This window comes from Acromyrmex echinatior, chromosome 3 (assembly GCF_024713525.1).
Source record: "Acromyrmex echinatior isolate Ae372 chromosome 3, ASM2471352v2, whole genome shotgun sequence".
In the NCBI taxonomy this organism is placed as follows: Eukaryota; Metazoa; Arthropoda; class Insecta; order Hymenoptera; family Formicidae; genus Acromyrmex; species Acromyrmex echinatior.
Window position 1 is genome coordinate 13,385,984 of NC_141854.1, and position 12,161 is coordinate 13,398,144.

Here is a 12,161-nt window from a genome sequence, read left to right on the forward strand (position 1 = left end):
TTTTCTTATGCCAGAAAATAGTATGATCAAATCATCTCTGATAAATTTAAAAATGTTGCCCAATATACAGTATGAATGATGGATACTCGAGGAAATATAAGATAGATTTCGAACAAAAAACTATAGATATATATTATATATAGATCATTATTATATTCAAATAACAACAAACAGTTTATCAAAAGTTTTATCAATCATTTTAAAGTATTAAATAACTAAAATCAATTTCTGCAAATTGACTGCAATATATTGCAATATATTGTGACTGTAACATATTAAATTGTAATAATTTTTACTTTATTTTATTTTTTCTTTTTTTACGAATTTATGTGTAAAAACCGCACATTTTATTTAGATAATATTTGGATGAACAAAAGTAAAAACTGATGATGAAATAAAACTTTTACATAATATAAAAATTTATTAAATTTCTGCATGGCGAATTGCTATATCAATATATAATTCGTAATATAGCAACGATACATTTCAATACATTTTTCAATGCATTAAAGTTGAATTGATTAAAAAATATGTTATAAAGAGATTTAATTGATGTCTATATTCACCAAATGACATAATATAATTCTCAGAGAGAATTATTTTTTTATCCTAGCTTGTATTTTTTAGATGGATCGTAATTCTCTATGGTTACGGGTGGTTTGTACTTTATCACTTTACTTTGAATCTCTGAAAAGCGACAAGACTCCCGAAATTCTTTTTCAAAAATCATTAGTCGTCTGAAAGTATCCAAATATTCAAAAATTTTTACATTGTTTGAAAAACACATAATATCGAGACGTTACATTATACGTACTTAAAATAATTCTTTGCAATTAGATGTTTCAAGTCAATTTGGCTTATCAAATGCTCCGAATATATCGTAGCGAGATCATTAATGTCATAATGTAAGTCGACTTCGTCCTTTGTCAGAAGAATGCAATTCCAAGGCGCCCATTCGATATCTTTTTGATATCTGACCATTCTTAGAATAAAAAGATCTCTAGTCCTACTGAGTGCCGATTGACCTTGCCAAATGTGGTTAACTAAGTGATAAATATCTTGCTCTTGCATTATAAATGCCAAAGCGGAAGTACTGCCTCGATGTTCTTCTTCAGCACGCACACAATTTAATATAAACATGTAAGGATCGTAATCCACATGCGCAATATTACGTCGACTTAGAGAAGTGCAGCCTTCAAAAAACATATTTAACTAAGTAATTTTAAAAGTTTTATACATAAGATATTATAATTGAAAAATAAAAATATTATCAATATATGTATATTGAATAAAGAATTTTATCTATATGTATATAATATATTATACTCGTCACTCACTGCTGCAAATTGTTAACTTCTTCATTCTAGTATGTGCTAAAAATTTATGGATGGGAAGAAGCTTTAAACAATTCCGACAAAGTTTGGTTTCTGTTTCTAAAGGCTCTTGCAATTCATTATCTTTAGATTCAGTAGTAATACATTCACAACCGCAAATACCATACATTCTTATAAAATTCAAATAAGTATCTGTAAAAGAATATACATATTTATAATATTATTACTAAAAGTAAGCATAATTATTAACGCTATAAAATAATAGTAAGTATACATTGCAAAATAAAATAAAAAATGGGAAACTCCAAATAATTAAAACTTTATTTTTCCTTTTCTCTAATTAAACTTTGTGCCAAAATTTATGGAGATATAAAAGTATTATTCCTTCTTACATCTTTTAAATTTTAAATTATGTTTAACATTTATATTTAGAAATATGTCACTATTATCATATTGACATTATTTATATAATAATAATATTAAAATTATTAACAATACATTATTATTAACATTAATATGTTGTTAATAACTAATAGTAATAAGTCTATCAATTGTTATTAAAAATAATTTATTAATAGCATCAATTAATTAATAGCATCAATTATCTTCTCAATTATCGCTGTTTCATTATAAATAATAATAATAATATTATTATCATATAATATTAACAATCTTACGTGTTATTCTTTCCTTTAGATAACCGAGCGATAAACCCTCAATTTTACGATTTAATAATGTAATCTCTTGATCCAATAATGATAATAAATTCAATGCCTCGACACAATTGTGTGTTTCAACCCACTTTTTCAGAGTTATCAATAATTTCATTCGTTCTTCTGAGCTAACATTGCAATTGTTCAGTGCATCGTAAATTTCTTTTAATTTTCGAGCATTTTGAATTTTTATAGTGATCATCTCTACGAGTTTATCCTTGTAACTACTCCATTGTATAGGCTTGCAATTCACTGTTAAAAATCTGAGAGCCTTTTGTTTCTGATATAATCTCTTGAGCGCTTGTTTATGTTTATCGATTTGGTCGAACATTTTAACTGTCTTTTCTACAATCCTGTAATTCTCAGCACGCTGACTTGCCTTGTCCAGCAATTTTATATCTTTTAGATGATCAAATCTCCATCTTTCTACCAGACCATAAAGCATGTCAAAGTCCGCTCTCGATCGCGGATATATTTGACGAAGAGTATTCTGTTTATGTCGTAATCTGCAAAAAAGAATAATACACGAGTTTATAGAAAAAATTATTCTCATATTTTTAAAATTGCAAAAATTTTTCTTATGTCTTTCTATCCCTAACATTACGTAAAACGTACTTGAAATGGTATATCAGATATGTATATTTTTTTATCATGAAATAGATACTTTTTCAAGAAACATTTATTTTTTATTTAACCTTTTGTGGACCGACTCCGTTTAGAATCATCTTTTTTTAGTTTTTAAATAAACTATTTATGTAATGTAAAACTTGGCCTATAAGATAATTTGATAATGTTTTATTCGAACATTGAGGTAAAAAAAAAATCGAACTGATAAATTTAATATGACGAATGAATTCTTAAAAATAATTTAATTATCATAAAACTCGATAGAGTTTTTAATTGTAAAGTAACACGTTTTTAGTTTCGTTTTATTTGAAACTTAATACTACGTAAACAGTTATATAGTTACTGCATAAGAGAGAAAGAGAAAGAGAGAGAGAGAGATTTTCAAACTCTGATTATAAACTCTGTTCCATCAAATATACCAAGTTACGACATGTAACGTACGTTATAATATAACACACACGTTACAGTTATATTGTTGAGTGGGAAATTATAACTAACGGGTTGATCGTTACATGTAATTTGGTGTTTGTTGGGGTGACACTAGATCCTTTTTATAGAAATTAATATATGTTTGTAAAATTCGATATTTTCTGGCTATATTCAAAATCAGAGATATTTAAAAAAATCTCCTATAACCGAGTTTCACGATAATCAAATTATTTATTAAAAATTTAGATTTAAAAAAAAATTGTGGATTCAGTGATTCAACAACCTTGAGAAAATAGGAGGTTTCAAAAAAATCATTTTGTTAGAAAAAAACTTCCGCGTCATTAAAAAGGTTAATGTCAAATAAATATTTGCTTTAAATTTTGATTTAAAGTTTTTATCGCTATGAATCAAACAGAACAAAATAATAAATTAACGTATTTAAAAGTTTCCTTTAATAATAAATAGTTATTAATAATTATTTTTTATTAATAAATATTTTCTTTTTCACATTTTAAATAGTATATATCATGAATTACTTGTTTGCAATGACTTTCTCTTCTTCATATTTCTTACATTTCTCAAGCTTTTCGCGATAAGCACATGCACATTCTTTGATATATTTCCTCCATTTATATGCCCGGTAATTTCTTTGAATTACACGTGCGTGCCGATCTAAATTAAGCTGTATATCAGCGTAGCTCTCATAAGATTTTACAGTCATGTATTTATCCGCTTCATTAGGTACATAATAGCCATCTCTAAATGAACATAAAATATTCAGTTGACACCATTTACAATTGTTGTAGGTATATTATTTTCTTATAAATATATATTATAATTTCTTCAGAAATTTAAAGTCAGTTTTTTACTTAAAAATTCAATACATATATACTCAGAGAAAAAGACATGGCAATTATATAAATTTTATGTATTAAAAACTAAGAATTAGTATATACAATTGAAATAAATTAGTAGAAATAAATTAATCGTTATTGCAATTATAAAATAATGTATTCAAATATATACCTTAATTTAAAAAAGATAAGTAACTTTTTTTTTCTTTTTCGCAACCGTTTGAAGATCGTTTTATTTCTACATTTTCTTATGTATTAAATTTTTCTTCATGAAAACCAAAAATTATCATAATAATGACACTCAAAAATTGAAATAAAGAATAAAATCCTTATTGAAATCGTTACCAAATCGCTCAGATACATATGCTTCAATCATTTCAAAACTAATTCAGAGTTGATTCTTTGAATCAGTAGTGAAAAAAATTGTATCCTTTGTACAGTTATATATCCATATTATATAGTTGCTACTACTATATTTTTTTCTCACAGTAAGTATATTCAGTAAGATATTCATTTTAATTTACTTATTTCTTATAGAATTATTATATAATTTAATTGCAAATTAATATATAATAAAGCTAATATAAGAAATGCTAAATTAAAAACTATACAAATTAAGATATGTATAATAATTACCAATTATAGATTAAGTAAAAATGAAATTTTATTCCTGTGTTAATGTAAAAATTCTTTATTTCAATTAATATTAAAATTTTTAATATTTTCTGCTTAGTAATCACTACAATTTAATTTGTAACTAATTACATATTATTACAAATGTAATATCCATATAAGAGAAAATAATTTTATTATTATTATTTAATATAATATCTCCATAAATTATGTAATTAGATGCGATGTTATATGTGCTTTGAAGAGACGTCATATAAATTTATTTAGTACCGCAACATTTGTGTCGCACGATGACGCAATGATTGTGTTGCTTCGTCATTCGTTTGCACACATTGTATCGCTCTGCAGTTTATATTCTTTCGTGGACCTCGCTTTGACAAAGGTCCTGTTTGAGATTCCGCATTTACATATTTTACTCCGGTAATTTTATGTTGCCACCCACCCAAATAAGGCTTGAAAATCCTTTGTTTTTCAATTCTAACCGAGGTCATCTTAAAAAAATAGTGGTTATCAAAACTCGATTTTTCTTTTATTTATATCGATAATAAATTTACAAATATACTTGGCGTCATAATCGTCCCGACTTTTTCTAGATAAACTTTTTCAGATTACGATCTCGCATATACACTATTTATTTAACTTCAAGCATATTATTTCTTTCATTAATATACATTAAGTTAATGTACAAAAGGAATGCATTAATAACATTATATTAGTTATAAAAAAATAAAAAATAAATAATTATACATTCTCTTTCTATAGCTCTTTATTGAATTAATTTTTTAAAAAGTGTTTACATGATACCATTGAATTACAATGTCAGCAAAAATAAAAAATAGATACAATTACAAAGTGTCAAGGATTAAAAGCGCAAACAGCAGATTGATCTATGCTAATGTTTTTAGTTTTATACACAAATGTCACATACGTTTCAATCAATATATATATATATAGGTCATTATCAATGTTAATACTTAAAAATATAATGCTAAAAAGAACATTTCTAAAATCTACATTTTTAATTCTATACTTTTAAATTACAATTGGATATAATATCTTAATATAACGCCTGTATAATTTACCTCTCGTATCGTAGATTATACGTTAGAAACGTTCTTTTAGCATATTATATTTTAAGTATTAACATTGATAATGATCTAAATGTATTGGTCGAAACGTATGTGACATTTGTGTATAAAATTAAAAACATTAACACAGATTAACTTGCTGTTTTGCGCTCTTAACACTTTGACACTTTTGTAATTGTTTTTATATACTTAAGCGATAATTATATTGATTAAAAAATAGATATTTTCTACATCAATTTTCTGAAAACATAATAGCACAAAAAATTTTAAGAAATTGGATTTGCATCAATATAATATTTATATTATAAAAATAAAATTCGAAGATATTAAATATCATTAAAAGGATACGAGAAAACCATATCTATATTAGAGATCTTTACCACTTTCTATATTGCAGAATGTATTTACATTCACATCAATTTGTAATTCTCGAGACTAATACATTTATTTATAATATTTATTATATTTCTTTTAATTAATATTTGATTTCATATAAAATAAAAACTTGTGTATAAATATTTCCTTCCAACAACAAAATTACACAAAACAGTATGTCAAATGCATTTAAGATTTACAATTATGTTCAAATAATGGAAAGAAACAAAAAGATCATTAAAAAAAATTTGAAATGAAACATATCAAATTAAAGATATTTTTCCATATTTTAGTGAAATTAAAATAAATAGTTCTTATATTGTGACAAAAATTGACAAACATGATTTAAGTAATTTTAATCAGAGGAAAATGCCGATGACAAGAAAAATCGAAAATCGGTGACTCCCTCGAATCTTTTTTGTGTCCGTCAGCTAATAGCTTCAGCACTACAAAATTCGTTTTTGCTACTTTCAATAGATTATTTATCTGCAAAACAGAAATTAATTTAATGATAAAAATAATATTCTAAAACAGTTTATACAGATATAATATTTTTATATCTGAACTCACTTCATTTTCTATTAAACTATTTGATGGATAAAGCAACAATGCACGTTCCAACATATTTCTAGCCTGATGAAAATGTCGACAACCGGCAACATATTGCATTTCACTGGTAACTTTTTCCTACAAGAATAAAACTAATATTACATTTATCATACGACAAATTTTTCAAACGTGTTAATTGGCTGTAGAATAGAGAAGTTCTCAAATCTTTCCATCCTATATTCAATTATCACGCTTAAAATATTTATCATACAATAAATGTAATAATAGCCTAAAAGTTATAAATTACAATTTTAATTTAGCCAACATTAAAAACGTTTATAGTGCAATTTTTATTTGTTATGGTTTTGTTATAATTTAAATGTAAAGCATTTAAATTATCTTAAGCATTAAACTTACATTTCTTTTATGCATTTGAGCATTTGTCATATCTAGAAATTCTTGATAGTGAACAGGTGGTGGCGTTAATAAAGACGAAAATGGCAATAATCTATGCTCATATCTCACTCGCTCGGAATCAAATTGTATCTCTGGAAGCGGTATTTTTTCATCCATGCGAAAACCGACTAGAGCCTGAAAATTTTTAGAATTTATTATACTAGAACTGTATATTTTTTATTTGTACATTATTTTTAAAAATATAATTTACTTTATAATATCCGCCACATATATTTTGCAAAGCCTGATACATCAATATCTCCAAATTGTATGGTCTTGGTGTCGATTTCTTCTTTTTATTCTTAGAGCTCTTTTTGTTTCTGCCCTTATGAGTATCATTATGTGAATCCTGTTCCATTAAGAACGTATCAGCTCGTGTAATTGCAGATACGAGCCAGCCATACAGAAATTCATATAAATACCAAAAGATATAATGGTATTCGTGAACGGAATATAACTCGAGTTCGAAACCACTTAACAAATACATGACCATAACACGCAGTGTGTGATATAAAATCCAGGTACCAAAGCAAGCCAAGTGAGGCCTCGGCGTATCACTTTTTAAAGATAGAGTGTGTAAATAGCCATCAACTCTCTCTGCCTAAAACATGTATTTTTCAATCTTAAACTTTTTATATTAAAACACATGCTTTAATAAAAATGAGTAACGCTTTCTCTAATATTCTAGAAAATTTTAGATAGAATTATATAGATAAATACATGTAATAGATGTTTTTTTTTTAAATAAAAAATGTAGAAAGTAACTAAAATTCTACGAAGAATTCTTACTTCATCTTGTAATGTCGCAAAGTCTTCTAATAAATGCGCCAATTTATCTCTTTGTCTTGCCCTATTATGTCCACTAAGCTGCAACAGGTTTCCGAATAAGCTGACACAATGCGAGAGAAAGCTATCGACGTACTCCTTAGCTTGGTGATTCTGAAGCAATGTACTTTTTGACAGTAACACGGGTGGCGCAATAAAATTTCGTGCCGCGTCTCTCAATACGTCAGCAAAATTGTGCACACCGAATACGCGATTAGTGGTAGGCAAGTAAACAATTTGTAACATAGATCTGGACAATATACACGGACTATGACGCGAAAATTCTAAAAAAAAGTCCTAAAAAGAAATTTGTTTATTTTTATATATAAATTCACTACTAAAGAAATGTTAATGCATCACTAATTACCAAGGCCGCGTGAAATCCGACATGATTTGTGATTTTGGTAACCATTTTAAATCTATTTATTAATTCGACTAAATATTCTAAGGCATCTATTCTTGGCTTAATTTTGGTGTATCGAGGGAACGTCGGTGGCAACAATCTTTGGTTTACCATCGGATCAAATCCCATAATATTTGGATGATTAGCTATAAATCATAAATAATCATTATTTTCTTACATAAATAACATTGGTTTTTATATAGAGAGAAAACATTATGTAAATATTCATTCCTTTATAAAGAAAATAAATAATTAATTCCAAATTAAAAAAAAATTTATATGAAGAATATGTAATAGTATGTCTATGTATACTTACAAACTTCATCAGCCTTTTCTCCGCGAACTACTGTTGAAATCATAATATTAAGCATATCAGAACAATTCGATAACAATCTCTGACAATCATTTAAATTCTGTTGCAATTGCTGCTTCCGGCCCATCAATGTTAATACTTGATAGAACATTTTCGTAAATCGGATCCTCGCGTAAAGTGCTATTCCATCGTTATACTATAAATCAATATTAGTAACAAATGAATTAAAATAAATATAACAAATTAATATTATATATGGAATAGGCACAAAAATATTAAAATTATAAAATAAGATATAATTTTAAGATCTAAATTATGATCTAAACAGAAAAAAAGGTACAAAGATTTACCTCTTTCTCAGATTCAACATCGACGAGTTTTATTCGACTTTTTCGATGAAGTTCTTCTTCAACTTCCCGCAACATCGATATTGTTTTTTGTTCCGTAATATCTTGCTGTAATCTATAGCCATATGTAACGCTCTGAAAATCCTCCTCTTCGAATACTAAAGCTTTATTGATGCAATCCTTAATTATATCTATTATCTTATACACTGCATAACAGAAGGTCTTCAAAGGTTTATCTAGTATTTGTTCAGGTTGATGCAAATACAAGTTCGTGAAAACGGTTTGTGCAAGACTGTGACCTTCCAACCAAGATACTATACACGCGTATGTGGAATCTATTATTCCTATAATTTCGGCAGATGTAAAGCTGTCCAATTTGATTGCACCTGAATCGACTGCCTGGGTAAAAGTACAAGGCTTGTTGTTACCCCGATTGCACAACATACCAGCATCCATTTTTGGATCCATCATCTCGATAGCAGACATGGCTTCAAATAACCCAAACAGCTCATCATGTAACAGTTCTCCCAGTTCCAACTCTAAATGCAGAATGTAGAAAAATATACTGGCATTCCAAAAATGTAAAACATTATTATCCTTAATATTATTTGTAGAAATTAAAAAAGGTTCATAATAATTAAATCTTAAAAATCACTTATATAATAATTAAAGCATTTACTGCGATAGTGGACTAACCTACAAAACAGAGAATAAATATATTTTTCCCATGACTTTAACTTTAGAAATTATTTTCTCCATTTTTATAAAATGTAGATTAGTCTACAGTTGCAGTAAGAGCCCTTGAATTATTTTTTACCTTGTATATATTCTATAATCTAATAATACACAAACTCTTCTTTTTGCTCCCAATCTCTTTCCTTAGATAGAAATTTGACACAAATCATTAATTTTTTCATGTAAAGAATAATAAGGATAATTAATTTCAAAAATTAGTTATTGTAATTTATATGTGTATGTATATATTTTATAATTTTTTTCTATTTTAATACACGTAGTTTTTATACATAATTATTCATTAATGCAAATTAAAAGTAAAAAGGTTTTGTAATCTCCAACAATTTTTATATCCCTCAAGGATATAAGGTCACAACTAATGTAATAATAATGTATTAACATAAAAGAAAGTCTATTTTTTATATTTATAACTTATATTTAGATTTACTTTCTAATTTTATTAAAATAAAAAAATGGATATAAATCACATGAATGTTAAATACAAAGTAACATAATTTAGATTGATGATAAACATTAATAAAAGTCACAATAATCAAGAATATAATTCACAAAGAATTTACTAACTGTATAAAATATACATGTATATTATAATCAAAATATGTTTTTCTTTCAAACAATGTACTTCATTTTTTAATTCCATGTTAAACATAAAAAAATAACTAAATATTAATTTAATAACAAGCTAGAATCAAAATTTAAACATTACAATTGATAATTTCATAATTAAATATAAAAAATAAAAACAATAAATGATAATAATGGAAATTTACATTTAAAGATCGGCTAACATCTGCTCCTTTTTTCTTAAGTTTCTTTTTCTCCTTTCATCGCTTCGCTTATTTCTGTTTCCTTTTTCTCCATCTTATTTCAAATATGAAAAGCATAAAGCAGCCCAGCCAAAGACAAATAGATTCAATATTCATAGCACAAGGCCGTAGCAAAACTAATAGAGGAAGGGAGAGAGCACAGAACAGGAAAATGACAGTCGGGTTCGGGACAAAGTAACGATTTGGTAGTTAAGTACCTGTAATCGCCTCGAAGAACTCTTGAGTTATGTCCACCCAGTTATGCACGATCGGGTCAAATCTACAAGATAAAAGCAGGACGCGACAGTTAAAAAATACCGCCCTATGTTGTGGGAGTGGATGGCACGACTAGGTTAAATCACTATCGAATGCCATGACGGCGGCACGACAGACTATCGTGTCCATTGTTCGTCGGCAATTCACGTACGAGGTTTATTGCTACAATTTATCTACATTGAAACTTACGGTAAATCTTTATCCTCATTGATATCAACTGAATTCTGATCCTCCACCATAGTCGCCATTATTGTGGACGATGTTCTGTTCAGTAAGTTTAGTGTTCAGTTCTGTCATCTCGTCGCAGGAATGCCACTCTCGGTTGTCGCGTCAAAAATCCCTGCAAAGCATTGCAGTGAGTATCGCGGGAACCTTACCCAGCTTTAAAAATCTTGACTAAATTTAATCTTCGATAAAATTATAATTAATTAAAACTCGTTTTTATTAATGTAGATTAACTTTAATAATGCAAATTAGTAATACAAAATTAATTTCTCGGTTCAACTTACGTCTTCACCTTTTTCTACTCTTTTTTAAGAATTAAAACAAATAAAAAGTAAGTTAAATCAAGATTAAAATTAATTTATAAATTAACATCATTTAAGACAGTTTTAAAACAAGAACAGCCTATAAATACCGACTTTAAATCGAAATTCCTCTAAAATCTTGCGGTGCATCTTTCCCGCGTTGGCTTGCGTGCGAAGTATTTTACCAACTGACGAATCGCTAGAAACTTATCATTTATCACTAAATCCTCCTAATCGTTTGTCGCACGAATATTGGTGCGGCCACAATAGAAGGAATAAGGAATTAGGAATAATATTGCAACCTATCAGAAACCGTGTATTCCGGTGTATCCGATATCTGATAGATTGAAATCATTATTCCTTATTCCTAATTCCTCATTCCTTCAATTGTGACTGTACCTTAATGACTACGTTGCTTTTCGTCCTTGAAATACGAAACGCGCTCGGAATCGGAGTCCTTCGTTCACATTCGTCGCACATCCGAGAGCTCGCTCAACGACTTGAAGATTGAGGGGAGAGGAAGGAGAGTAAGCAGGGTGGTCGGAGAATCTGGGGGAATCTGGCGGTAGTGCGTGATACGTTGTCGTTTCGGTCGGAGTTGTTTGTCGTTTCGCGACGTTAAAAAAACAGTGTATGTACACATACGTCACATACGTCGCGGTGTGTGTCGAGTGTCGTTGCGTCTTATCAGTATCGCCGGAAGAGAAAAGAGAAAGAGATAGAGAGTGCGGCCTGTCGCGTTGTAAATTGTCCGCGATCGCAGTGATCGCACGAGAAACGTTTGAAGCCGGTGTTGTTACGTAGTACGGACCTTATTGCGCGTTTCGCTTCGCTTCGCTTCATCTCACCT

At 28.1% G+C, this 12,161-nt stretch overlaps 2 protein-coding genes across 9 annotated transcripts; both read right to left on the minus strand.

Moving 5' to 3' along the window:
• Positions 1 to 304: 304 nt before the first annotated feature.
• Positions 305 to 5,197, minus strand: LOC105153213 (IQ motif and ubiquitin-like domain-containing protein). Its single transcript, XM_011067936.2, has 6 exons — positions 4,861 to 5,197; positions 3,640 to 3,861; positions 2,012 to 2,553; positions 1,338 to 1,526; positions 815 to 1,193; positions 305 to 737 (listed from the first exon to the last, which is right to left on the minus strand). The coding sequence occupies exons 1-6, from the start codon at positions 5,079 to 5,081 to the stop codon at positions 605 to 607; spliced, it is 1,686 nt and encodes a 561-aa protein (XP_011066238.1). The 5' UTR covers positions 5,082 to 5,197; the 3' UTR covers positions 305 to 604.
• A 141-nt stretch (positions 5,198 to 5,338) lies between these two features.
• On the minus strand, positions 5,339 to 11,837 carry Naa35 (N-alpha-acetyltransferase 35). 8 transcript variants are annotated; one of them, XM_087404714.1, is made up of 13 exons: positions 11,711 to 11,799; positions 11,426 to 11,510; positions 10,974 to 11,124; positions 10,727 to 10,788; positions 9,764 to 9,824; positions 8,950 to 9,511; positions 8,603 to 8,795; positions 8,251 to 8,432; positions 7,848 to 8,180; positions 7,270 to 7,659; positions 7,020 to 7,193; positions 6,624 to 6,740; positions 5,339 to 6,539 (listed from the first exon to the last, which is right to left on the minus strand). In XM_087404714.1, exons 3-13 carry the CDS (start codon positions 11,030 to 11,032, stop codon positions 6,399 to 6,401), a joined length of 2,274 nt encoding a protein of 757 aa, XP_087260840.1. In that variant the 5' UTR covers positions 11,033 to 11,124; positions 11,426 to 11,510; positions 11,711 to 11,799; the 3' UTR covers positions 5,339 to 6,398. The 8 variants fall into 8 exon arrangements, with proteins under 8 accessions (XP_087260840.1, XP_087260839.1, XP_087260841.1 ...); XM_087404713.1 differs by lacking the exon at positions 11,426 to 11,510 and having other exon boundaries at positions 11,711 to 11,837; XM_087404715.1 differs by lacking the exon at positions 11,711 to 11,799 and having other exon boundaries at positions 11,426 to 11,640.
• Between the last annotated feature and the right edge of the window lie 324 nt (positions 11,838 to 12,161).